General features: G+C 42.6%; 3 protein-coding genes and 1 long non-coding RNA gene across 7 annotated transcripts; 3 read left to right on the forward strand and 1 right to left on the reverse strand.

Annotated features, from left to right (window-relative positions):
* Nucleotides 1-7,885: 7,885 nt before the first annotated feature.
* On the forward strand, nucleotides 7,886-9,834 carry commd3 (COMM domain containing 3). Its single transcript, XM_085939153.1, has 8 exons — nucleotides 7,886-8,065; nucleotides 8,474-8,585; nucleotides 8,723-8,786; nucleotides 8,869-8,903; nucleotides 9,145-9,205; nucleotides 9,273-9,329; nucleotides 9,401-9,454; nucleotides 9,693-9,834. Exons 1-8 carry the CDS (start codon nucleotides 7,927-7,929, stop codon nucleotides 9,750-9,752), a joined length of 582 nt encoding a protein of 193 aa, XP_085795279.1. The 5' UTR covers nucleotides 7,886-7,926; the 3' UTR covers nucleotides 9,753-9,834.
* Nucleotides 9,835-10,359: 525 nt separating this feature from the next.
* bmi1a (BMI1 proto-oncogene, polycomb ring finger a) lies at nucleotides 10,360-16,478 on the forward strand. The gene is made up of 10 exons (XM_085939152.1): nucleotides 10,360-10,757; nucleotides 12,978-13,104; nucleotides 13,208-13,304; nucleotides 13,417-13,472; nucleotides 13,734-13,781; nucleotides 14,196-14,307; nucleotides 14,435-14,477; nucleotides 14,567-14,665; nucleotides 14,741-14,821; nucleotides 15,527-16,478. The coding sequence occupies exons 2-10, from the start codon at nucleotides 12,993-12,995 to the stop codon at nucleotides 15,875-15,877; spliced, it is 999 nt and encodes a 332-aa protein (XP_085795278.1). The 5' UTR covers nucleotides 10,360-10,757; nucleotides 12,978-12,992; the 3' UTR covers nucleotides 15,878-16,478.
* Nucleotides 16,078-17,981, reverse strand: LOC147041851 (uncharacterized). The gene is made up of 3 exons (XR_015069165.1): nucleotides 17,737-17,981; nucleotides 17,171-17,285; nucleotides 16,078-17,102 (listed from the first exon to the last, which is right to left on the reverse strand). It is a non-coding gene; the product is annotated as an uncharacterized LOC147041851 (long non-coding RNA).
* On the forward strand, nucleotides 17,030-20,749 carry spag6 (sperm associated antigen 6). 4 transcript variants are annotated; one of them, XM_085939147.1, is made up of 13 exons: nucleotides 17,030-17,121; nucleotides 17,672-17,778; nucleotides 18,063-18,126; nucleotides 18,190-18,285; nucleotides 18,349-18,515; nucleotides 18,677-18,860; nucleotides 18,945-19,150; nucleotides 19,211-19,384; nucleotides 19,465-19,617; nucleotides 19,725-19,916; nucleotides 19,983-20,099; nucleotides 20,175-20,320; nucleotides 20,478-20,749. In XM_085939147.1, the coding sequence occupies exons 3-13, from the start codon at nucleotides 18,102-18,104 to the stop codon at nucleotides 20,539-20,541; spliced, it is 1,524 nt and encodes a 507-aa protein (XP_085795273.1). In that variant the 5' UTR covers nucleotides 17,030-17,121; nucleotides 17,672-17,778; nucleotides 18,063-18,101; the 3' UTR covers nucleotides 20,542-20,749. The 4 variants fall into 4 exon arrangements, with proteins under 4 accessions (XP_085795273.1, XP_085795276.1, XP_085795275.1 ...); XM_085939149.1 differs by lacking the exon at nucleotides 17,030-17,121 and adding an exon at nucleotides 17,858-17,940 and having other exon boundaries at nucleotides 17,136-17,778; XM_085939150.1 differs by lacking the exon at nucleotides 17,672-17,778 and having other exon boundaries at nucleotides 17,070-17,121.
* Nucleotides 20,750-23,086: the final 2,337 nt, after the last annotated feature.

Raw genomic sequence — 23,086 nt, forward strand, 5'->3', positions numbered from 1 at the left:
TAGAACAAACATCAAATATGGCCTTCTTATCAGGCACCGTGCTGCTCTATCTATCTATCACCAATCAATATCTCCTCTTTGTGTGTGCGTATTTGTGAGCTCGTGTGTGTGTGTGCGGGCACATGTTTGTATTTGTGTACGTGTGCCAAACAGGTCTGTGGGCTGTGCTAACTAAGGTCGAAGGTCAGGTATAACTCCAGCGTGGAATGACAGATGTGGCCTGCGGTAAAAATAAAGGGGAGAGCTAAACAAAGCAAGAAGAGAGACATTAATGTCGTCCAAAATGGCCGATCCCAAAAAGACAAGGAGCAGTTGTTATTATTGCTTTTCTTATTCCCAGTAGCGCTTTAAAGCATGGCCTGAGGTAAGCCAAAAAGCCGGTTTATTAGGTACGTCTGCGGAATAAGATTTACTGTAATGCTGATTAAGGGGGGTTTTGCCCCCCCCCCCTCCAAAAAAAAGTTTGCTTCTTAAATCATTGAAATCTTCTTGATAGTCCAAACTATGATCACTTCAAAGCCTCTTGGCTACAGTTTGTTTGCTGGTTTTCGAAGCTACAAAATTCACCTCTTTTTAGCGATCTCAGGGGGCGGCCATTTTGTCACTTGCTGTCGACTGAAAATGACATCACAGTTGCCCTGTCTCAGGTCTCAACCAATCACAGCCCAGCTTAAAAAAAACTGCAGAATACTCTGCGGTGTCTCAAAAGCTCCCTGGGTAGACTATGAAAATCATGGTGAGCTACATAGCTCAAGATGCATAAATAATCCGGAAATAGATATATGCGTGGATTTGTCTTGAGGTGAGGGTGACACTTCTCCTGATCTTCGATCGGCTACAATGTCTAGGAGAGAGAGGGAATGAGAGAGGGCTGGAAAAGTGAGGGGGGTGGCAATCCTTTGTTCTGTCAAGGACTTAACACAATCAGAGTACAGTGTGTCAGGAGCACACAGGCATATATCAACTTCAATCTCTTTTTAATGAAAAATCCTGCCCTCTCTAATATGTGCAAATGAACCTCTCTCTCTCTTTCACTTTGTCTCGCTACTCCTCCTATCTATCTGTCTTTCCAAAAAGTCACACATGCAACTCAGCAAATCGAACAAGCTCGCAAAGTAATCAAAACAAAAAAAAGTCTGCATCTGAATTCAAATCTTTTCTGTCCCAGTCTCCTCTTAGATTATTGTGGCTTTTCCAGAGCTGCTTGCATCCCCCCCCCCCCCCCCCCGACCCCCCCACTTGCTGATTGTCATTTAGAAATGATACCCTAATGAGGATTTGTTCACAAGAGACATGGCGGCTGCTCTGTGCGTGCATGCCAGCCCCAACAAGGCCCCTTGCCCTAATGGATTTCCTGGTATGGAATCTACAGTATTTTTCCACACCCTTTCTGCCTTGCAGGGGGTCCGACAGGCCAGAATGCTCCCTCCCTCCCTCCCTCCCTCGCACACATACACACACTTTGCTAATTGGAAGAGACCGGTCCAAGTAAAAAGAAGTCATCATCATTGTTTCTGTTACTCATGTCCATGGAACCAGAATGTGATGACCTCAACATATATTTTGCACAATTTCATCAGAACATTTTTTCAAAACTATCAGCAAATTCATGAAAATACCTGTATACGTGGGGGCCCGTGGCACCAGCAGAGGGTGGGAGGGTCCGCACATGCAAATCACAGCCATCGACAGCTTGTGATGAAGTGAGAGGTGGTGGCATAAACAGAGTGTGCCGTTACCATGGAAGCCACTTTCACCTCCTTGGCCCGGAGAGAGAGGAGCCAGAGAGCGAGAGACATACACAGAGAAGGAGAACACAAAGAGCCAGAGAAGAGGGAATTATTGTAAAATAAAACAAAAAAATACATCTGATTACATATAAAACCGGGAGGGGTTCAATCTCCAAAGCAATGATTAAAGCGGCACAAGCTTTATTGGTTTCAAACATATCTGACTTCCTCTTCTTTATACGCTTTGCAGCAACTTCTCCAGAATATAGTGTTGGGACTAAGGATTTTTTTTTCTTCCTCCCCGTCTAGTGCGTATAGCAAATGTCTATATTTCTGTTAGACATTGAGTTGCAATTATGTCCGACTTTTTGGAGCAGCGCTGCATCTGATTGGTGGTTCGTGAAAGTAGCGTCGAGACTCCACAACTCCAAGACAGGTCAGATGAGCCAATCTGTTGTAGCCATGCTAGCTTTGAAGGCTAGCCAAGGAGGCTACAGGAGGTAATCAGAGGAAAATATGTCCTCCTCCTCCTCTTCTTCCTCTTTCAAACCTCCATTAGACCAACAGGCATCTCTCTGGGAAAATTGATTTTCCCCTTCCACTCCTCCTTTTTTCTCTTTTCCAAGGTTCCATTTGAGGCCGGCTTGCGCTATCTAAAGAGCAGCTGGAAAAAACCCGAGAATAGTTAGGTCACACTTGTACTCGCACACCTCGCTTTGGATCTCATCTCGGACATTAGCAAACACACAGAAAAGCCTGCAAGACTTTTTTTTTTTTTTTTCAACGCAGCTGCCTAATCCTTTCCTTCCTCATTCTTCATGTCTTCACTGCCGTATTCACACTTCCTCCCCCTTGCTAGAGCCAAGACCTGGATCAATGTGCCATTGACTTTTCTATCAATGAACATTAGTATGGATCAGACTGCAGCTTGCTGCCGTGCCCCAAGTTTTACACGCGCACACACACACACGCGCTTGCTTATACATACAATCGCACATACGTGTTCTATATAAATCTTGTTCCCCCCCGAGACTGCATCACTGCACAGTGCAACAAAGCAGCACTAGAAATAAAGCAGGGTGGTCTTGACAAAGCCGAGGTTCTAGTTGAAAGCACAGCATCCAATCAATGGGAGGCATGACAGAAAAGGCTCGGAAATGAAATCAGACTTGCTGTTTGTTCCCGCGCACAGGAAAACACTCATCGGTCAAGCGGCAGCGTGTCGATTTACCGCAGAATAATCCAGTGCGATGGCCGAGCAGCCTTGATAATGGCCGCTAATCACCACAGTGAACGGGACGTAGCGCCGCCTGCCTCGCACACTCCCTCTGGCTGGCGCCCTCTCGTTACGCATTTGTGTCTCTTCTCTCACCCTATAATAGGCTACCAGTTAGGTGAAGATTGACACTTCTCTCCCTTTCTTTTGTGTTCGTTCTACACCGGCGGCCATGTTTGTCTTGGTCTTCATTTAACACAACGTTGAGTCAAGAAATTTGTACATATCGTACCACAAGTCCTCCGCTGATTATTTTCATCTTATGCTAATTCTGTACCTTTCGTTACTAACTGAGAATGAAATGTAGACGAAAATAATTGGCTGGTATTTCGAAAAGAGACAACATATGGAGGATTGACCTTTGATGATCTTACGATTTCTCATAAAATGTAACCTGTGGAAGCGAGACCTGTTGTACTGTATGTAAAATGGGTTGGCCTTTTTTAGACTGTTGAAGGATTTTGTATGGGAAACTAACATATTGTGATGAATAGAAATTAGACTTTTGTAGAGACTTCTCACAATAGTACCGAAAAAATTATACAATGGGAATCACAATAAATAAATAGAATAGTCTAAAATAACTTTTTTTGTTATTCAAAAACACCCTCTGCCCACACACTTCCCCAGTCTCACACAAATGTAATATTGACCTTATTGGGGGTTTTTTTTTCCTCCTGATTTTCTACTCAATTGTCACAAAATCTCAGTATGCTCTTGGAGGCTAAGTGGTCCGAAATGGTCATGTGTCATCAATTTTCTGCTCACGTAAAGCGAGGGAAGGCCTTGATGGAACAAAGGGACATCCTTCTTTGGGAGTACACATATGAAAGTTGATCCAGGGTTAAGAACTCCCACCCTTATCCCCCCTTAGTAGAAAGAAACCAGGAAGCCTCGGGCCGTCCATTGCAGTGCCTGATTGTAAAGCGTTTGTAATTTGGGTTTGCTGATCGTTCACTCACTCTAATGGCATGTGTGTGTGTGCGCGCGCGTGTGTGTGTGTGTGTGTGTGTGTGTGTGTGTGTGTGTGTGTGTGTGTGTGTAAACTTTGAGACTGCAATATTTTTCACGAGTCACACGCACACACACATTTATATATATATATGTGTGTGCTTTAATGTGCGTATTTTTATTTCATATAATACAATGTATTCATAAGTATGGCATATTTAATCATACAAATACATATGTACATATTTGATCTTCTGCATAGGTTTTCTTTAACTTTGGGTCCATTGAGACCACAACAAAAGGCGCTCCGTGGGTAGAACGTGAAGCAGTGAGCCATGCTGCATGCTGCACGCTGCATGCTGCAAGCGACGCGGGGAAGGAAATATGACGTCTGCATGGTGAAAAGGAGCCCCGCCATCTGAATTAAATAGAACATTTATTCTGCGAATGCGCACCCACACTTTCGACCTTGCTCGGTCGTTCTTGACGTGAACAATAAGCGCTGCTTCGTAGAGTACCCGGCCGAGAATCGAGCTACTTTCGGCGGCCGCGGGGGGCAGCAGCAGCCGGGAGGAAGCTGCTTTTCCCCGGCAGAGTGGAGGAGGAACAGCTGTGTCGGCTCTATTGCGAGCTGCGGCAAACAGGCACAAAGACAAAAATTAAAAATGCATCTAAATAACGAGCCCACGCAGGAAAATACAGAAATAATATGACGCTATGTTTTTGTTGTTTTGTTTGATCTAATGTTGAATAAGAGGTATTCCACTTTTCATGTTTTTGTCCTCTTTTTTTTTTTTCAAGGTGGCAAACATCAGAAGTGCACTTCAGACAATCTGACATTTGAGAAAAATCACTCAAAATCCAGAGAAAAAGGAATGCAATTCTTAAATAATGAAAAATAAAAATGTGGAACAACATTAACATTATTTCTATGTTGTACGTACATCATGCACATCGTAAACATGTTTTATTGTCCACAAAGATGTGACAATTATATTCCCAAATGGTTATTATTCTTCTACAAAATGACATCTTGTCCATTTTTAAGGCATTTGTTGGACATTTTTGTGCAAACGCTGTACTCTAATGGCAATCACCCTCGAGGCAGACAATATCTTGTTGATTGATCTCATCCATAACCATCGTGTCCAATTCTAATAAACATGTTCCACATTTCCTTTTTATGACACCACCCTACGTATATCCAACAATATTAATGAATGTCTCGTCTTTAACAAAGCGTCCGTCACCCCCGTTATTCATTCCCTGCTTTCTTTGTTCCCCTCTGAGCTCATCACACACCCAACACTGCCACCTACCGTCCACTTAGCGCACGTCACTGCGCGCGTCTTCGAGACGAGAGCACACCGAAATGTCTAGATATTTTTTTATATGTAATATTAATACTATGCATATCAACACAACCGATGACACTATTTTCTATATTATGCCTCTTAATTGTAGTTATTGTTTAAATGTGACTTCAAATTGCATGCCTTTTGTTATTACACTATTCATCACTTTGTCATTTAATATCACTGACAATATACTTCCCTCTTGTATAAATCCTACTGTCACGTAATTGGACTATATTTATTATCAACCTCAGGCTAAAACAGGCAAGAACAGTCTCTATTCTTCTGCTTGGATTTAATTTTCTGCACTTCCATACATTTTTTTATTTTATTTTACTTGCTGATTGATCTACCTAAACCTGCCTAGTCATCCATCTCTCTTTTTTATTTTTGTCATCCAGAGTATTCTTGCGCAACACTGTGACCTAGGTGTGACCTCCGGGAGCGTGTCCGCGCGACCTCATCACATTATTACGAAGAATACGCAAAAGGCGTGCAGCTCCGAATTACAATAAAATCATATTTTAAGTAATACTAGCACCGATAGAGACATTGATCATCAATATGCTAATTATGACACCATCTCTAAAAATCGCCGTTTGCACGTTTGACGCAACAAGCAAGCACTAGATGGCATGCCAGTACACAAAAACACACGCACACGCGCGCGGACACGCACAAAGCCCGGTTTACCAAATTAGGCTTTTTAGCTCATATTAGTAATTTGTATTTATGTTATTTTAGTTTTTTTATGTATGTGTTTTGATAGTTCTTATACTCCTGGTCACGTCTAAGCCGTAGGAACGGAACTCGTTCCATCCTATAATGTTTTCAGTGGCGTAGAGACATAGTATCAGAAATTATGTTATTCTGAAATACACTATTTAGCTATGTCTTTGGCGTCAGACCAAAACACGAAAGGTAACATTTTCGTGAATGTCATTTTCTTTTTCAAAAATCCGTCCTCGCGTGTGAGTGTTATTTGATCTATATGTTTATTTATTTTTTAATAGATTATTGCCCAATCCTAAATGCTGAAATGGCTCTTTTTCACAATACAATGTAATTGGATGAACAAACTTGCCATCGTGGAGAGTCACCTGATAAGTGACTATTTTGTAGGTGCAAGGTTTTGGCCCTATATTTTAAATTTGAAGTGTAGTTTTTGGTATTTAATACATTGGCAAGTGATTGTTTAGCATTTTAAATGCCATTGCTCCATTGAAACACAGTTCTACCACTTTTGTGAGTGAACAATTGTCACAGAAAATTCAAAAAAAAATAGAATACAATGTTGTCTTTCATTATAATGTGTTTCTCTCACTGACTCAAAACAAGTTTATATTGAAAATGTAAGTGACAGGATAATGGCGTCATGTAATATTTCATTTTTTCCTCTTTGATTTTAACTCCTCGTATAAAAGACTTGCATCTCACTTTTTAGATTTAAGAGAGTCATATATTTATTTACCCCAATTGGTCATCTTGCTCTCATCCACAGCAAAACGCGTATTTATTTAAATAAAATAAAATAATTGAAGACATTGAGGTTTAGCGATGTGCCGGAATACGAGCACGTATTTTTAAATTAATTAGGTGCGTTTGGATCAACAGAAAGCACGTGACATTACGCAGCGAAATAAGAGGTGAAATAAAACACGAGGGAATATGGATGGAGTTAAAAAGCAAATTTAGGATTTTGAACAAAGCTCTATCTAAGGTAGAGGTCACGCCAACAATGACTTATTGCATCGTTCTGTTTTCAATCTACAACGTTAAAAACGAGTTTGAATTTTTTCTGCTGGATTATGAGGGAATACTTAAAGCAGAAAATGAGAATTTCCATCTCGACTTTTTCACAGCCATTACTTGCATTTCATAGCTTTTCCAATGGTAAATTGAGGACATGAAGTGTCTCATGAAGATTTAATGGCGCGCAATATAGAAACCATATCAAGATTGGCTGCATAGAGAATTTCTCAATTGACCAGATTCGCTCACAAGCCGTTTATCAACCAGACCGCGTCTTTTTTTTTTCTTTTTCTGCAAGCCCCGCCTCTTCACTTTCCCGGAGCATGTGAAAAATATTCGACTTTATGAATATGTTTATGCTGCGCTTTTATGTGTATTATTTTTAACTGTTGTTTATTTGTCTTCATGTCTTGCAGTGACAGGTGTGTTTAATACGCAAGATGCAGTGCAATTCTAAAAATAAGCACATCGTTGCTAAATGAATACCTCTATGACCTTCAAATATGATCATGTATATATTCATTTCTTTTATTCAATTATTTTATGAAGGACATTTGATGAACTAACAGCTTTTTCTATGACAGGTGTACTGAAAATGTGAATGTTTTTTAGGTTCTTATTTCAAGTTGCAAAGCCTATTCATCTATTTGCTCAACTGGCTCGCATATTTCCTCTTGACATTCGAACCCTCAAGCCCAGAAATGTCAGGCAGAAGACCACGATTGCCTCCCATCCTTGTTTGTAATAAATAAAGAGCTACAGTTCGTTTTTATCTGCGGTCCTGGATTCCCCGGCATGTGACCCCCCCCCGCGCTTGTCAGCTGATCTGTGACGTGTCCTCGTGACTCCGCCCTCTCTCAAAATGGAGTTGTCGGATTCGGTGCAGAATGGGCTGCAGTCTCTCGGCGAAGCGTCCGCTGTGGATCACGCCGTCTTCCCGGCTGTGGTCAACGTCTGCTTTCGCTCTCTGCTCTCTTCCGGTCGGGACGCGGACCTGCTAGGTGAGCTGCGAGCCTTTTGCGAGATGCTCTTTGTCTCCCACCGCTTCTCGCTCCATCCATGTAAAGCTCTTCGGTGTGTTGTGATTCGCTTTGCCGTAAGATAAATCAAACCCGGAAGTCGGTGTCAATCGTCCCGTTATGACAGCTCAGCACGGCCGATGTTAGTCCAAAGCAACCACTATTCATTTATTCGTCGTTGTATGCATGACGTTTGCAATCCACACAAGCATAGCTCGCTCCACCTCCCCTCCCCGGCATTTGGGTGATGCAGCAGAAGGTTCAATTCACATGCAAATCCGAATTGATTCCCATTCTTGAGGTCAATCAGTGCAAGGGGAGCTGCATACGTTGTTGTCAATCAGGTTGTTGTTGATGACGTCACTTGACTTCCGCGTTGTGTTCTCGCAGACGAGCCCCAACTGAAGCAGGTTGAGAGGGTCCTGCTGAAGCGGGTGCACGCTGCGACCACCACATTCATCCTGGAGGCAGTAAAACAAAACGCAGATGAGTCCACCATAAGGTAAACAAAGAATAGGTGACATTTCACATTCATGTATGTCATCCTGTGCTAATACAGTGAACTTCATTCAGTAAACATGTTTAAGCATCTATTTGCATTGTGTCTATATGTTTTGAAAAGTCGTTTTGTCCCTGCAGCTCCTGCCTCGAGGAGCTGTCATTCAGTTCGGAAAGAATCGAAATATTCTATAGTTGCTATCGGGTGAGGAGTACAACACAAACAACGTTTTGTCATCATTGTCTAGATCAACTTGTATTTGATGTATTTATTTTGGAATTCACAGAAACACAAAAAGGAGTTAGAAGGATTATTAGCAAGGTAAGCCATAGAAAAATGCATTCATCCATTTTCTATCCCACTTATTCTCATTGGGATCACGGATAAACTGAAGTTTATGTCGGCTGACTTTAGGCAAGAGGCAGGGTACACCCTGGACTGGGCTTTCTGTCTGTTGCCTCTGTTTTTCCTATTAAAGTCTATAGGAGTCCTCAGTCAATAAGAATAGATGTATTGATCAATAATGCAAATGAGGGATATTTTTATCTCTTTGTTTTCTTAGCATTGGAAGGCGACCAGCTCACATCAGTGACGTGTCATGGCGCCTCCAATATCAAGTGAAGGTATGCGATGACGTACTTTGTTTTATTTAAGACAAATATGACACTGTGTCGCTTTGTTCCACGGCAGAATGGACTGGTAGATAAGGTCAACGAGCCTTTCTACTTAATATCGCTCAACACAGAGGTAAAAACAAGCATCTAATGTGTTCATGTTTTTTTTTTTTTATGTCATTTTGAAATGTTGGTTTTTGTTAGAATAAAGGTCGCTCCGAGGACATCGACTTTACCTGCAGTGTGGAGCAGTTACAGGTATAGCCTACATTAGAACAAAACAGTCCACCTTAAAGAGCTTTTATTTGTTTTATAAATGTGGCATATGCCTATGCACGCTCATTTAGTGGCGCTTTCTTCTGTGGATTTATGGCATTTGCTGGAACGCATGTCGTAAAACTACATGCAAAGTCGGAGCTCTGCAGCCCGCGGCTGCGTCTCTTCTCGTGAATCTTTCAAAGCGATGTTTTGTTTTGTTTTTTCTCGACGTATTCAGGACATGGTTGGCAAGCTGAAGGACGCAGCCAAGAGCGCAGAAAAAGCCAGTCAGATGTGATGACGATCAAGTTGTCCTGCACTTCATTGTCTTTTTTTCCCCCGCCTCATTGTGTTTTGAAAAAATAAAATCTTAATTATGACGCTGTGTGATTTCATCCGAATTTGCGCTGTCACAACCCTCGACGAGCGTGGATTCAGGGGAGACATTTAACCTCCTTTGGGGAATTATGGACACATCTCGGTGGTCCGCGGTCCTATAAATCTGCCTGCCTGCGAAAGTTGAGGGGGAACAAGTTCGACACCAAGAAGACGCTGCAGCTCTCCTTCCTTCTCTTCCTCAAAATGTTGCAATAACAACACGAACCTCACTCAGACGTTATTGTGGTTTATATTCAGATTGTTTTTGCAAACACGTTAATTTGAAAAAAAAAAAAAAAGTGCGTCACGCACCAGAGCGCTCATAATCACTCGTGTGATCGGATCATTTCGGTTTGAAGAACATAACCTGCCTAATGCTTTGGTTTCCCCGCGTGTAACTTGACGTGTGTGGATTCCTTTTCTCGACTTTATTCCTCGGAAAAGCGCAAGACCGAAAAAGAAACAGCCGACAGTAATTTCCAAGCTCCCTTAAGCGGAGGATCACGTGAGCAAAATGGGGCGGACCGAGTACAAGCCATTTTGGGGACGGTGTCAGTTTCCACGGAGCGCGCACGAACAAGCACGCGCACACCCCACCGCTGCTGCTTTCCACTCAGGAGGAGGGGGCCAAGTGGGTATTTTGGAGGCAAAGTTGCGGTGGTCAAGTGTGGACCGGACCGAGCCGACGCCGGAGGACTTTGGGCTGCGGTGCCAGCGGCGATCGGACACGCACGCAAAGTGCACGGGCGCCCGCGGAGGGCGGCGTTGGCGTCTCCCGTGTGAAATGCGCTCGCCTCGGCCACTGACAGCGTCTGCAGCCTGCTTCAAGATGGCGGCTCGGCTCCGATTCATTTGCTGCTGATTCGCCTCCCAACTTTCATTGTCTGTCCGCCCCCAGCCGCAGCCAGGCGAGCCCGGCACACAGGTACGTGCTCCCGGCATCGTCTCAACGTCGTCGCGGCACGCGGCGCGGTTCTGCCGCGGATCTTTTTGCGGCTCTCCCGCCCCCTTCTGTGCTGATCCAGCGGCGGATGTTGAGGCTTTCGTCGGTGCGGCGAGCAACCGACGTGGAGCTCCGTGTGTGTCTGCGCACTTTCTGCTGGCTCTCTCGGTGAAAAGAGGTTCCCAGCTCGGGTTGGAAAGCGATTTAAAGCACGGGCTCACACGCTCTTCCACGCTGGGTCTGCAGGCATTGCTTCCGAGCGAGTTGATGGGGACCTGGATTGTTTAGTGGGCTTTTTTTTGTTCGTGTATTGTGGCAGCTCGCGGCGAAGCGCGGCCAACTCGGCTGAGATGTTAGCTCGACCGAGACGTCCGGAGGCTTCTAACAAGGCGCGTTTGCTCGGAGCCTCGTCATTTTATAGAAATGTCTCATTTGGAAGGTCGTGCACGCGAGGTGATCGCCTTTGTGCGCCTTGGTGACATCTTGTCGGAGTTATGAACTAAACTTGGACGTGCAAGTGTGCATGCAGGTCCGTTTCACGTGGAGCTTCTTACGGTTCGCAAACGGCTGCTTTTGTTAGGATCGCTTAGTTGACCCCGTTCTTCATGCGTGCATTGTACCGATCGGCTGATTTGCTTCTTTTGGTGGGATATCTTGAGACCTTGAAAAATAAATGAACGGCGCAGCTTCACAAAAGGCTGCTTGTGTGTGTGCGTGTGTGTGTGAGTGTGTGCGTGTGTCAGAGCTGCCAAAATCATCAGGAGTTCCATTCGAAGTTTTGTGGCTCGGATCCAGTGTAGGCTGCTGGTTTGTTGTTGGACGTGATGCGAAATATTCCTATTTTCATTTATTCTGCACAGCCATCTGATAATGTGGTAATGTTTCTTGTCTTTGCCGTCCTGTAAGATGTCACGCGTTTTGTGAATTTGCATGACGTATTACAAATGGATCAGAACAGTGAAAGTCCAATCTGATTCCTTAAGTGCTGCACAGGTTTTCCCACCTTCTCGACCTCTGATTTTTATTTTTTCATTTTAGGACAAAAAATAACAAGACATACGGCCAGTCCCTGTAAAATCGTTGTGTTCAGCGTGATGAAGTCAATGTAACCTGCGGAGTCTGCACCGCTCAAATTGTGAACTTAACTTTTTTTTATTGGTCATCAAGTGAGGGCACATTTTTTGGTGCAGTGTTCCATATGTTCTTCATCACGCGCGTCTTGATCTGAAAACGTTTAGAAATAAGAGAAAGGGTTTGGTTGGAGCTTTTGGGCTCGCTAAACGTCCTATGGCAGCAACAAATTGCTCTTCTCAGTGCGACATATTTAAAAAGACGCATTTTGTATTAATTTTTTTATGTTTGTCACCAAAGCAGGGAACTGCATTTAATTTAGGTATTCGCGTAGAGTTAAATAAAATAATAATAAATTAAAAAAAAAAACGATCATGCGCTTGATCTCATTTGCGCTTCATGGCAAAGATGACGCGCAAACGCACGACAGCCTCACGCAGTGGATTTGACACAACCGCCGCCGTGGGGGAAGCAGACGCATGGTTCATTTTTCCTGCACAAAATGGCAGCCGCGCAGTCCTGCGTGCAGTGAGTAGAGTCCACGAAGGGTTTCGCGTGTGCGTACGTGCGTGCATGCGTGGGGAGGGAGGGAGGGAAGACCGCGCTTCGCATACTCGTCATACATGCGCTGTAAGATTTCACTTAATTTAACATCTTGGTTTTTAATGATTGTGTCCACGTCACTCGTCAAAAGTGGTTGCCATAGAAACACTGGCATTCGCCCCAACACCTGGCGCGAGAAGCGGTCCCTCTCTTGCGTATTTAAATGTATCAAAAGCAAGTGAAATAGATTCGAGTTAAGATAGTTGATGGAAACAACTATGAGCGATTTGCATTGCGAAACGAGTTACAAATATATTTGCCTGCATGGAAACTGTTTTTACAAGCACGTACTTTATTCCCGTTCCACGTGAGCCTTGTCCTTTCCTACTGTAACCTTTCAAATAATGCAGACGTTGCAGAGGACGTATTTATGAAGCCGTTGATTTATGACTCTTATGATCAAATTAGCATAAAAGATGATGTTGCTTTAACACAAGTTAAGAAAACAGCTGCCTTCTTCCAAATGGCGCGCTGACTGTCGGTCCTTTGTCTTTTTTTTTTTTTTTTTTTTCGTTTTGATGCCATCAGCTCCTTTTGCTCATCATGCATCGGACGACGAGAATCAAGATTACCGAGCTCAACCCTCACCTCATGTGCGTCCTGTGCGGGGGTTACTTCATTGACGCCACCACTATCATCGAATGTCTGCACTCATGTAAGCAAGCATGGGCGGGCGGGCGGGCGCGCGCGCGCACGCTGCTAATGAGAGGCATGCATTTTCACCTCATCAAAACCTTATGTTTTCTTTTTTGGGCAAGTTTGCAAAATGTGCATCGTCCGTTACCTGGAAACCAGCAAATATTGTCCAATCTGTGACGTGCAAGTGCACAAAACAAAGCCTCTGCTCAACATTAGGTGAGAAGATTCTTCCCAAATTTGAAATAAAAAATGAAGTGTCTTATGTTGTTCTTTTCACCTTCTTCCATTTTGCTCAATCAAAGCTAAGTGTGCGACTTCCTCTGTGCAGGTCTGATAAAACTCTGCAGGACATCGTGTATAAACTGGTCCCGGGCCTGTTTAAAAGTAAGAATGTGATAGCTGAGTGAAGTTTTTGTTGTTGTTTCTGTGTTTCACATTCTACACACAAACAAACAAACAAACAAACAAACAAACAGGAAATTGGAAAAAGAAAAACCCTAATTTGAATTGGCACTCAGCAAGAAGTAAACTGTGATGTTGCATTTTCTTTTTTTTTTTTGCCATTGTTATATCATTGCAAAATTATGCAGTCAATTTTGCAGGTAATGAACACACTTAAAAACACATTTTTTTTCCATTGGACAGATGAAATGAAGAGGAGAAGAGACTTTTATGCTGAACACCCTGTGGAAGGTGAGTCATGAATTGAAAATCAGCACCAAGCAGTGTATTAAGAAATTGTCAATTTGCTTTATTTTTTCTGGCCACAATATTGCAATTTCAGTTTAATATGCTATTTTTTAGGTCCTCCAACCATGTCTTTTTTTTTTCTTTTCAAACACTTGCATTGAATTTGTCTGGATTGCTATATATTTATTATATATTTTTGTCTAGTGGTCTTATAAATATGCATATTAAAAAAAGCATACATGAAGCTTGACATTTGTTTCCCTAAATTTTAGCCTTTGTGATTTGAAATTTTATAAAATTATATTTAAAGTTTTATGATTTTATACCCTGTCGTATCACTATAAAATGAAAGCTTCTGAATATTTTCAACTTTAACGAATGAAAAATATGTCTGTTCAATTCTAATTTGTTTTGTAGCTTCTAATGGCTCCAATGAAGATCGAGGCGAGGTGGCAGATGAGGACAAGAGAATAATCACTGATGATGAGATCATCAGCCTCTCTATTGAGTTCTTTGACCAGAGTTCCAGGTAAAATGATTTTCAAATCTCCATCTGCCATCATGAAAATTGTTCACATTAAATTGACCTCAATAATCTCAGACGTGGATTTGCAGTTTTGGTGAAGAAAATGTAACAAAAATGTGCTTGTGTGCAGACTGACAGGGGGACTTGAAGACAAGCATTCAAGCAAAGATCAGGTTAACATCCTTTGCAATTAATCAATTCCATCGTTCAAGGTGGTCCATTATTTTTCCAATAAAATCCATTTTCTCCAATTCTTGGGCAGATGGCGAACAAAAGATACCTGCAGTGTCCAGCAGCAATGACCATCATGCATCTGAGGAAATTCCTCCGAAGCAAAATGGACATCCCCACCACTTACCAGGTCTGTTATTTTACTTCTTAAAAATATTTGTACGTGTTGATAATATTCTCACCCTGAATTTTGTTCTGTCTCTAGGTAGAAGTCATGTATGAAGACGAACCCCTGAAAGATTACTACACTTTAATGGACATAGCGTATATCTACACTTGGAGAAGGGTGAGACAAATACAATATTTTGCTCTTTAGCTATAAAACATACGCAAAAAAAAGTCTTCATTTGAGGTACCCATTTGCAAAGTCGCAATTGTATGTTTAATTTTTATTTTTGTATTGTGTAAATTGATTTCTGTAGTCAAAATATCAGTGGTGAAAGGTTGATAAGGTCAGGCTTTTTTTTTTTATTTTGACTAATTTAAATAAATAAATTATATATGTGTGTATATATATATATATATATATATATATATATATATATATATATATATGTATATGTATATAAACTGTGCCATGATTATTATTATTATTAACACAGAAAACATTGCAATTTACTTGAACCTTGCTTTTCTTGGTGTATGGCTCTTGTATTATATAGAATACATACGACCAAAATAAGATCATGTAAATGAACTGTTTTGTGTTTTTGTTTTGATATTAACATCACTTTTAACATTTCATATTTTTCTATTTTAAAAAGCTTATTGGAACATTTGGGCCATGGGTCGTTTTAGGTTTAACTATGAAAAAAGGTTCCTAAGTTCTCCTCGACATTCTATACCTAATGTCGTATAATGTTCATTTTTTTGATTTTATTTTTTTATTTGTCAAGTGCTGGGGCATATTTGTATTTTTACTGAACGTGTCATCATCATGACTGTTGTTTTCATTTTTGGATGGCTGGACCGAATCACCCCCTCCTCACAGACGGGCCCACTTCCGCTTCAATACCGAGTCCGACCAAGCTGCAAAAAGCTGAAGGTGAACCACAGCCAGCAGGAAGTCGCCAACCGCTCCGGACCGGAGAGCGACTCTGCCAGCGACAAAGCCGGAAGTCCCGCAGGAGCGCCGTCCACGTCCTCCTCCCTGCCGAGCCTTGGCGACCCTGAGCAGTCCCCTCTGCCTCCCCCACGCGCCACCCCCGGGAATAACGTGAACGGGACCCCGGCAGTGGCCCCCTCGACCCCCAGCCGCCCTTTCGCACAGATCGGTGGTACCAACGGCGGCGGGAAGCCCCGGAAAGTTACGCTGAATGGCTCAACGACCTCGTCCGGATGACGACACCAAGTGGACCGGACCGGAGCGGCCAGCCAGCCCAGAGCCACACACCGTTGTATCATAGTCTGACGTTTTATGGCAATGTGTCATTTCTGTAGTGCGTTTCAAAAGAAAAGGGCAAGTTGCGTGAGAATGTTATTCAAAAGTATTTGGGGGCCTGCGATGAAGTGAAGCATTTCGAACTTTTGTAATGCTGGATCTTTATTTACAGAGAAGGAAAAAAAAAAAAAAACGCCCCATTTTCATCAACAAAACACGTTGCTTCTTGTGTGTGAATATTTTAAATGCATGGTCATGACATCTTTTTATGCTCTGGAGCTCTCTGCCCACGTCTCAATTTGTTGTTTTTAGGAGGAAAATTCCACATTTGAACCGTTATAGAAGCCACGTATAAAAATATACAGTAAATAATTTTCAATCAACAGTGGTGTTATTCAGATAAAAAAAAAAACACGCTCCGCCGGTTTCTGGGACGTTTCATGCTCATTGACGTCACGTCTCCCGCTTTCGTTTCTGTTGATTTGCTCATTGTATGGACAACTTATTGTATTGTTACTGTTGCACAGTGTAAAACATCAAAATAAACAATTTTTACACGTAAGCTATGATTTTATTTTACATACGTTGAGCGTGCGTATTGTAATTTGCTTCATTAAATATTTATGCGTGAAATGTTAATACTGAAACATTTTTAATTTTGTCCTTTGAATGAATTAATTTGATATTTACTAATTAAAAAAAAAAAACAATACTACGGATTAAAATAAGTTTGCAGCATTTGCATATTTTTCGTTGCGTTGGCACTGTTAAGGTACGAATCAATATAGAACGAACGCAGCGGGTTTTAATTAATGAACAAAAACAAACGGTAAGATTTCACAAGTTCACTTTTTGTAATCTTAAGAAAGATAAAGCTCACCTCGATTTTGCAATCTATTCCTTCAAGGAAAATAGAAAAGAAAAAAGAAAGTTCGAGATAATGATCCAAAACGAAGAGTCCATTTTTTTTTCTTCCGCCTTATAAATGTAGCAGTTCCCAGTCCTACACGCGTCGAAGAGCACAATTACTGCCAATTGCAGTGACAAACTTGCTTTGATTGACGTGAACAAACATGCTTCTATCACATTAAAGCCATAAATTCAGCAAAAGCAAAACATCTGCGTGGTACGGCTTTTTCTCCTGGTCGAGGTCTTCTTTCTTGCAGCGTTCCTGCTGCGATTGGCTCTAAAACGACAAGAAAAAGGTCATGCCATGCATTTTGCTTTGATTGCGCCAAATGTCACAAGGGGTACCATGGGTTGATGATCACGTGGTTCCTCTTTGGTGGGCATTCTCCTGTCTTGTGCCTGCTGATTTGGTGTTGACTGTAGAGGGCACTTGGAAAAGTGTGCCTTGAATTACTTTCGACTAAGAATAAAACGAGGGGCGTTGGAAACAAACAATTAAAAAAAAAAACTGAATAGATTTTTACTTTAAGAGTGATCTGTAATCATCAATCCAGTTTTGCTATATTTATAAGTAAATATTAAGATAAATAATGAAGTGAAATGTTTAAAAAGTTAAAAAGTTTTACCGTGATGATCACACAATCGCATTAAGACTGTATATACATATTACCATAAAATAGTAACAAAATGTAATAATAATATTAATAATGACATAAAACATATATTTTTTGGTGTACATTTTCTTATTTTTAATAGTCTCCCCCAAAACGTTAAAGTAAAACATAAACGCGCTATATATTGACCTTTCCTGCAAAGTTGCAAAGAGTAACAACTTTGTCTAAATAGACGATCTAGGCAAACTCGCGTTGTCAAGGTGACAAGTATCAACAGCGCATTCTTCTCAGACTCACCTCCAAGTCAGACTGTCCAAAGATCCTTCAGAAAATCCGTTGGTGAGTTGTCTTGAACTCTTTTTTTTTTTCCTTGTCGAAATTCACGCTCAAATTATATTCACGCTTGACAAACACGCAGTCGTTCCATTGACTCGTGGTGGCCTATTTCTTTGTCATAAAATGCGGAATGTGATGACGCAAACAACCTCGGCAGTTCTTGCGGTGAGGCGTCGCCTTTGTCACTGTTGTCAAACCATGCAGGAGCTGAAATTAAGTCAACAAATAAAAGCGACGACGTGAAGTCGCTAAATGACGTCACGCATGTTTTCATGTCCCGCACACAGGTTTGACTACTAAAACGATCCAATTTTGCGGCTGACACGATGACTCAAAGGCAGATCGTCCAAGGTGAGATTTGTTGATTTCTCACCTAAACCAAATGTGTGTCTGATTGTGTTTTGTGCCACACAGTTTTTGAGCAGTATAATAAATCAAGAATGCAGTTTGTGCAAACGGTTGCTGATCTGGCAGACCGACCACAAAACATAGAAATCCTCCAAAAAGCAGGTGCGAGTGCATTTATCTGCAATAACTGGTGCAGCTGAGTACATGGCCCGCCCACCCTTGCAGGTGTCATGTCAATGCTGAGGCCCCTCATGCTGGATGTGGTTCCCGGCATCCAGCAGAAGGCTGCCCTGGCCTTGGGCCGCCTGGCGATCCACAACGCTGACCTGGCTGACAATCTAGTGAAAGAAGACATCCTGCCCCAGCTCATCCGATCGCTTACCATAGAGAACGTGAGTATATTCTCTCCCGAGAGCATCCAAACATCTGTGAGCCGTCAACTTCAACCACAGTAAAAAAAATAATTAAAAAACATCTTATTCAACTCGATATCACATTCAACCAGAAAAATAATCTCTTTGGTATTTCTATCATTTTTGATGTTGATATACAGAGGTTGTATAAGAAAGCAGCTGCGTTCGTGCTACGTGCAGTGTCCAAACACTCTCCTGAGCTCGCTAAGGCGGTGGTGGTCAACGGAGGTGTGGACGCGCTCGTTCTCTGTCTCGAGGACTTTGACCCTGGTGTGAAGGAAGCCGCCGCCTTGGCTCTGGGCTTCATTGCACGACATAATGATTGTAAATATACCCCGACATCATTTTTTTCACATTTGTGTTGTTGGGTTTAGACAAAATGTTCACCATTTTTTTTCCCCCCTCTAGCCCTGTCCCAGTCCATTGTGGATGCAGGTGCAGTCCCCATGCTGGTGTTGTGCCTCTTGGAGCCCGAGATTGCTCTCAAACGCACGGCGGCCTCGGTGCTCAGTGACATTGCCAAACACACGCCGGAATTAGCCCAAATTGTGGTGGAAGCTGGCGCCATTGCACATCTGGCCCAGATGATCCTCAACCCAGACACCAAACTCAGGGTGAGGACCAAACATGAAGAAATTTTTGCATTAGAGCCCAGTGTACTTTTCTCCACACAGAGGCAGGTATTCTCCGCTCTGGGTCAGATCAGCAAACACTCGGTGTGCCTGGCTGAGATGGTGATCGAGGCCGATGTCTTCCCCGCGGCCATGATGTGCCTCCGGGATCCGGACGAGTGCGTGAAAAATAATGTCACCATCCTGATGAGAGAGGTGGTCAAACACACTCCTGAGGTAGTTAACTGCACACGGGCACGCCGGCCGGCCGGCATAAACACACAAAGTGCGAGACGTGTTTATCACTATTTCTGCAGCTATCACAGGTAATAGTAAACTGCGGCGGAACGTCTGAAGTCATCACCTACCTCGGCGAGTGTCGTGGAAGTCTGAGGTTGCCGGGGATCATGATGTTGGGATATGTGGCGGCTCATAGTGAGAACTTGGCCATGGCTGTCATTCTCTCCCAAGTGAGTTCTTTTTTTTTTTTTTTTTTTCCTTAACTAATTTGTGGGTTCAATGTGACGGGATTCATGGAGCGCACGCTTCACGCTTTTGTTTCTTGCTGTCCTTGCAGGGCTTGCTCCAGCTGGGTTTGTGTCTATCAGAGGAGACCCAACACCACATCAAGGCCGTGACAGCCTGGTGCATCGGCCAGATAGGACATCACACCCCTGTACATGCCAAGGCTGTGGCCACTGCCAACCTACTGCCCAAATTGCTGCAACTCTACATGGATGCCAACAGTTCCGAGGACCTGCAGACAAAAGTAAGGGAAGAACGTGTCCCCACGCTTTGATGAATGATTTAAGCTCTAAATATTTTTGGGCTTTAGAGTAAGAAGGCTCTGAAGATGATCTTACAGAAGTGTACCGACTTGCCGGCCCTGGAGTCCCTCCTCTACGACGCTCCTAGCAACATTATCAAACATGTGGTCTGCCAGTTCAGCAAGGTGAGTCAGTCAAAACAAGCAATTATTTCTCAATGCTACATTTGATTTTTGTGCTCCTCTCTTCTCATCTCGCAGGTATTACCTCATGACAGTCTAGCGCGTCGTGCATTTGTGACCAGCGGAGGTTTAAAGAAAGTGCAAGAGATCCAGGCGGAGCCCGGCTCCGTTCTTCAGGAACATATTAATTCCATCAACAGCTGCTTCCCAGAGGAGATAGTCAGGTACACGCTCAAACAAGCAAAAATGGGGCCTAAACTGTCAGTGTGAAAATGATCTAAATAGTTCTTTTACTAATCTGAAAACATAGTAAGGAACATTTCACCCAGCTCATCAAGTCAAGTTGGTTTAAAAAGTATGTTTCCTTATTTGCTGTTGCAGGTACTACTCTCCAGGCTATTCAGAAGTGTTGTTGGAGCGCTTAGAGAACTTTAAGATATCCTGAGACCATCTGGCATCCCCCCCATGCTGCATTACTGTGAAACCATGTGCATCAAACATTCAACATGTGCTTGAAGTTTTATGATTAATAATGAAACCGTGTAGACTAGACAGTCATAAAACTGTTGTAGATTGCATGCACACGATGGTAGAATTGTACCTTTAAGAGTAGGATAAATGTCACTGAATGTCAAATAAATGGTTAACATCAATTCATTGTCCCCATTCACTGAAGAACACATTGTAAAGGCGGCGCTTTCAATCAGCTAAACAGCGACTCCTGGCGGCCAGGGCTCCACATTGCGGCTTAGCTGCTGCAGCAGTATTTTTCAAGCAGTACGTGCGCGCGTGTGCTAGTGATGTGTATTACAGTTCTTTTAAGTGAACTGAATTTTTAGAATCAGTTCACTCAAAAGAGTCGTTCAAACGAATCGTTCAACAAATCATGGTCAAAGCTTAAATGAAAGTGAAAAGTGCCACACCCGCCCTCACCCCCACTTTCTGATTGGCTGGTTGATCTGTGACGTCACATGGACACAGGTGTACCTAATCAATTCATTAGGGAAAAAGTTTAAGTGAAAGTGAAAAGTGCCACACCCGCCCTCACCCCCACTTTCTGATTGGCTGTTTGATCAGTGACGTCACTCGGACACTCTATTAGGTACACCGCCATTTTTAGGTGTACCTAATCACAGGCCACTTCATTAGGGAAAAATCATGGTCAAAACTTAAATGAAAGTGAAAAGTGCCACACCCGCCCTCACCCCCACTTTTTGATTGGCTGGTTGATCTGTGACGTCACAAACACAGGTGTACCTAATCATTTCATTAGGGAAAAAGTTCACTTTTTGAAAGTGAAAAGTGCCACACCCGACCTCACCCCCACTTTCTGATTGGCTGGTTGATCTGTGACGTCACTCGGACACTCCATTAGGAACACCGCCATTTTCAGGTGTACCTAATCACAGGCCACTTCATTAGGGAAAAATTATGATCAAAACTTAAATAAAAGTGAAAAGTGCCACACCCGCCCTCACCCCCACTTTTTGATTGGCTGGTTGATCTGTGACGTCACACACACAGGTGTACCTAATCATTTAATTAGGGAAAAAGTTTAAGTGAAAGTGAAAAGTGCCACACCCGCCCTCACCCCCACTTTCTGATTGGCTGGTTGATCTGTGACGTTACTCGGACACTCCATTAGGTACACTGCCATTTTCAGGTGTACCTAATAATAGGCCACTTCATTAGGGAAAAATCATGGTCAAGTGCCACACCCGCCCTCACCCCCACTTTCTGATTGGCTGGTTGAGCTGTGACGTCACTCGGACACTCTATTAGGTACGCCGCCATTTTCAGGTGTACCTAATCACAGGCCACTTCATTAGGGAAAAATCATGGTCAAGTGCTACACCCGCCCTCACCCCCACATTTTGATTGGCTGTTTGATCTGTGACGTCACCTGGACACTCATTTTCAGGTGTTCGTAAGAGTCGTTCTTTTGAACGAATCGTTCACTCACGAGCCAACACTAGCGTGTGCAGCAGCTGCAGCCCACATGGCGAAGTGGCCTTTGTTGATTGTCTCGCACCGCACCCACATCCACGTCCACGCTCGCTTCCCACATTGTTTTGTCGCCTGGTTCGACCAGCTGGCATCCCCGCCTCCTCTTTAACAAGATGTTTAAATCCTCATTCATTCAGAACAACCTCCCTTCAGTATGGCTGCACAAGTATTATGATTATTCAGTGATAATATAATGAAAATAAAATGTAATAATGCTGAAATCAGAACATATTTAAATTCCTTAGAATTTTAATTGACAGCTTTTCAAATGTGTTTGATGGTAGGTATTGGTGTCTCAAATCCATTTTTCAAATGGATTTGTGCAATTTCTCCTGTCTGCAAAAATTGGCTGAATGATAAATGTGTACCAGACTAAATATTGATGTCTTTTATGAGTGAAATAAACATGAATCAAAAACAGAACCACAACAGAGTTTTAGTCAAGCAGAACAAGTGCTTTAATTGATTTCAGTGAATGCTTGTGGAATGCGGACTGTATTATATCATTATTAAATGTTAAGAACAATAAACATCTGGGGGCATAATGCCACTGAACCTTCACAAACAGCACCAATCACAATTACTCACTCACTCACTCACACACACACAACCGCACGTGCAATGCTGGAACAAATAATAGAAGTGTATTGCCTGGACCTCCTTTTTCTGTTCATGAAGTTGGTTGAATGCTTTTGGGATACTGATGTCAGTCCACAAAAAGCCAAATGCAGGACATTTTCAGTCTCCCTCTTGCCTGACCTTCAGTCATTTGCACAATTCATTTCATATTCAAAAAGCATTTGACACATTTGTCCTTCCATCTCATGTCATTTGGTTTGTTGAAAAATGCTTTTGCTTTTGGCAAGTTGTCAGAGGCAGCTAGAGAGCATTCAAAAGCAAAAAAAAAAAACAAAAAAAAAAACAAAAACCCTCTGAAGTCTGGCATTTCCCTCATTTTGATAACCGTTAATAAATCAAATACA

This window comes from Syngnathus leptorhynchus, chromosome 19, assembly GCF_054491065.1.
Source record: "Syngnathus leptorhynchus isolate UIUO chromosome 19, UIUO_Slep, whole genome shotgun sequence".
Lineage (NCBI taxonomy): Eukaryota > Metazoa > Chordata > Actinopteri > Syngnathiformes > Syngnathidae > Syngnathus > Syngnathus leptorhynchus.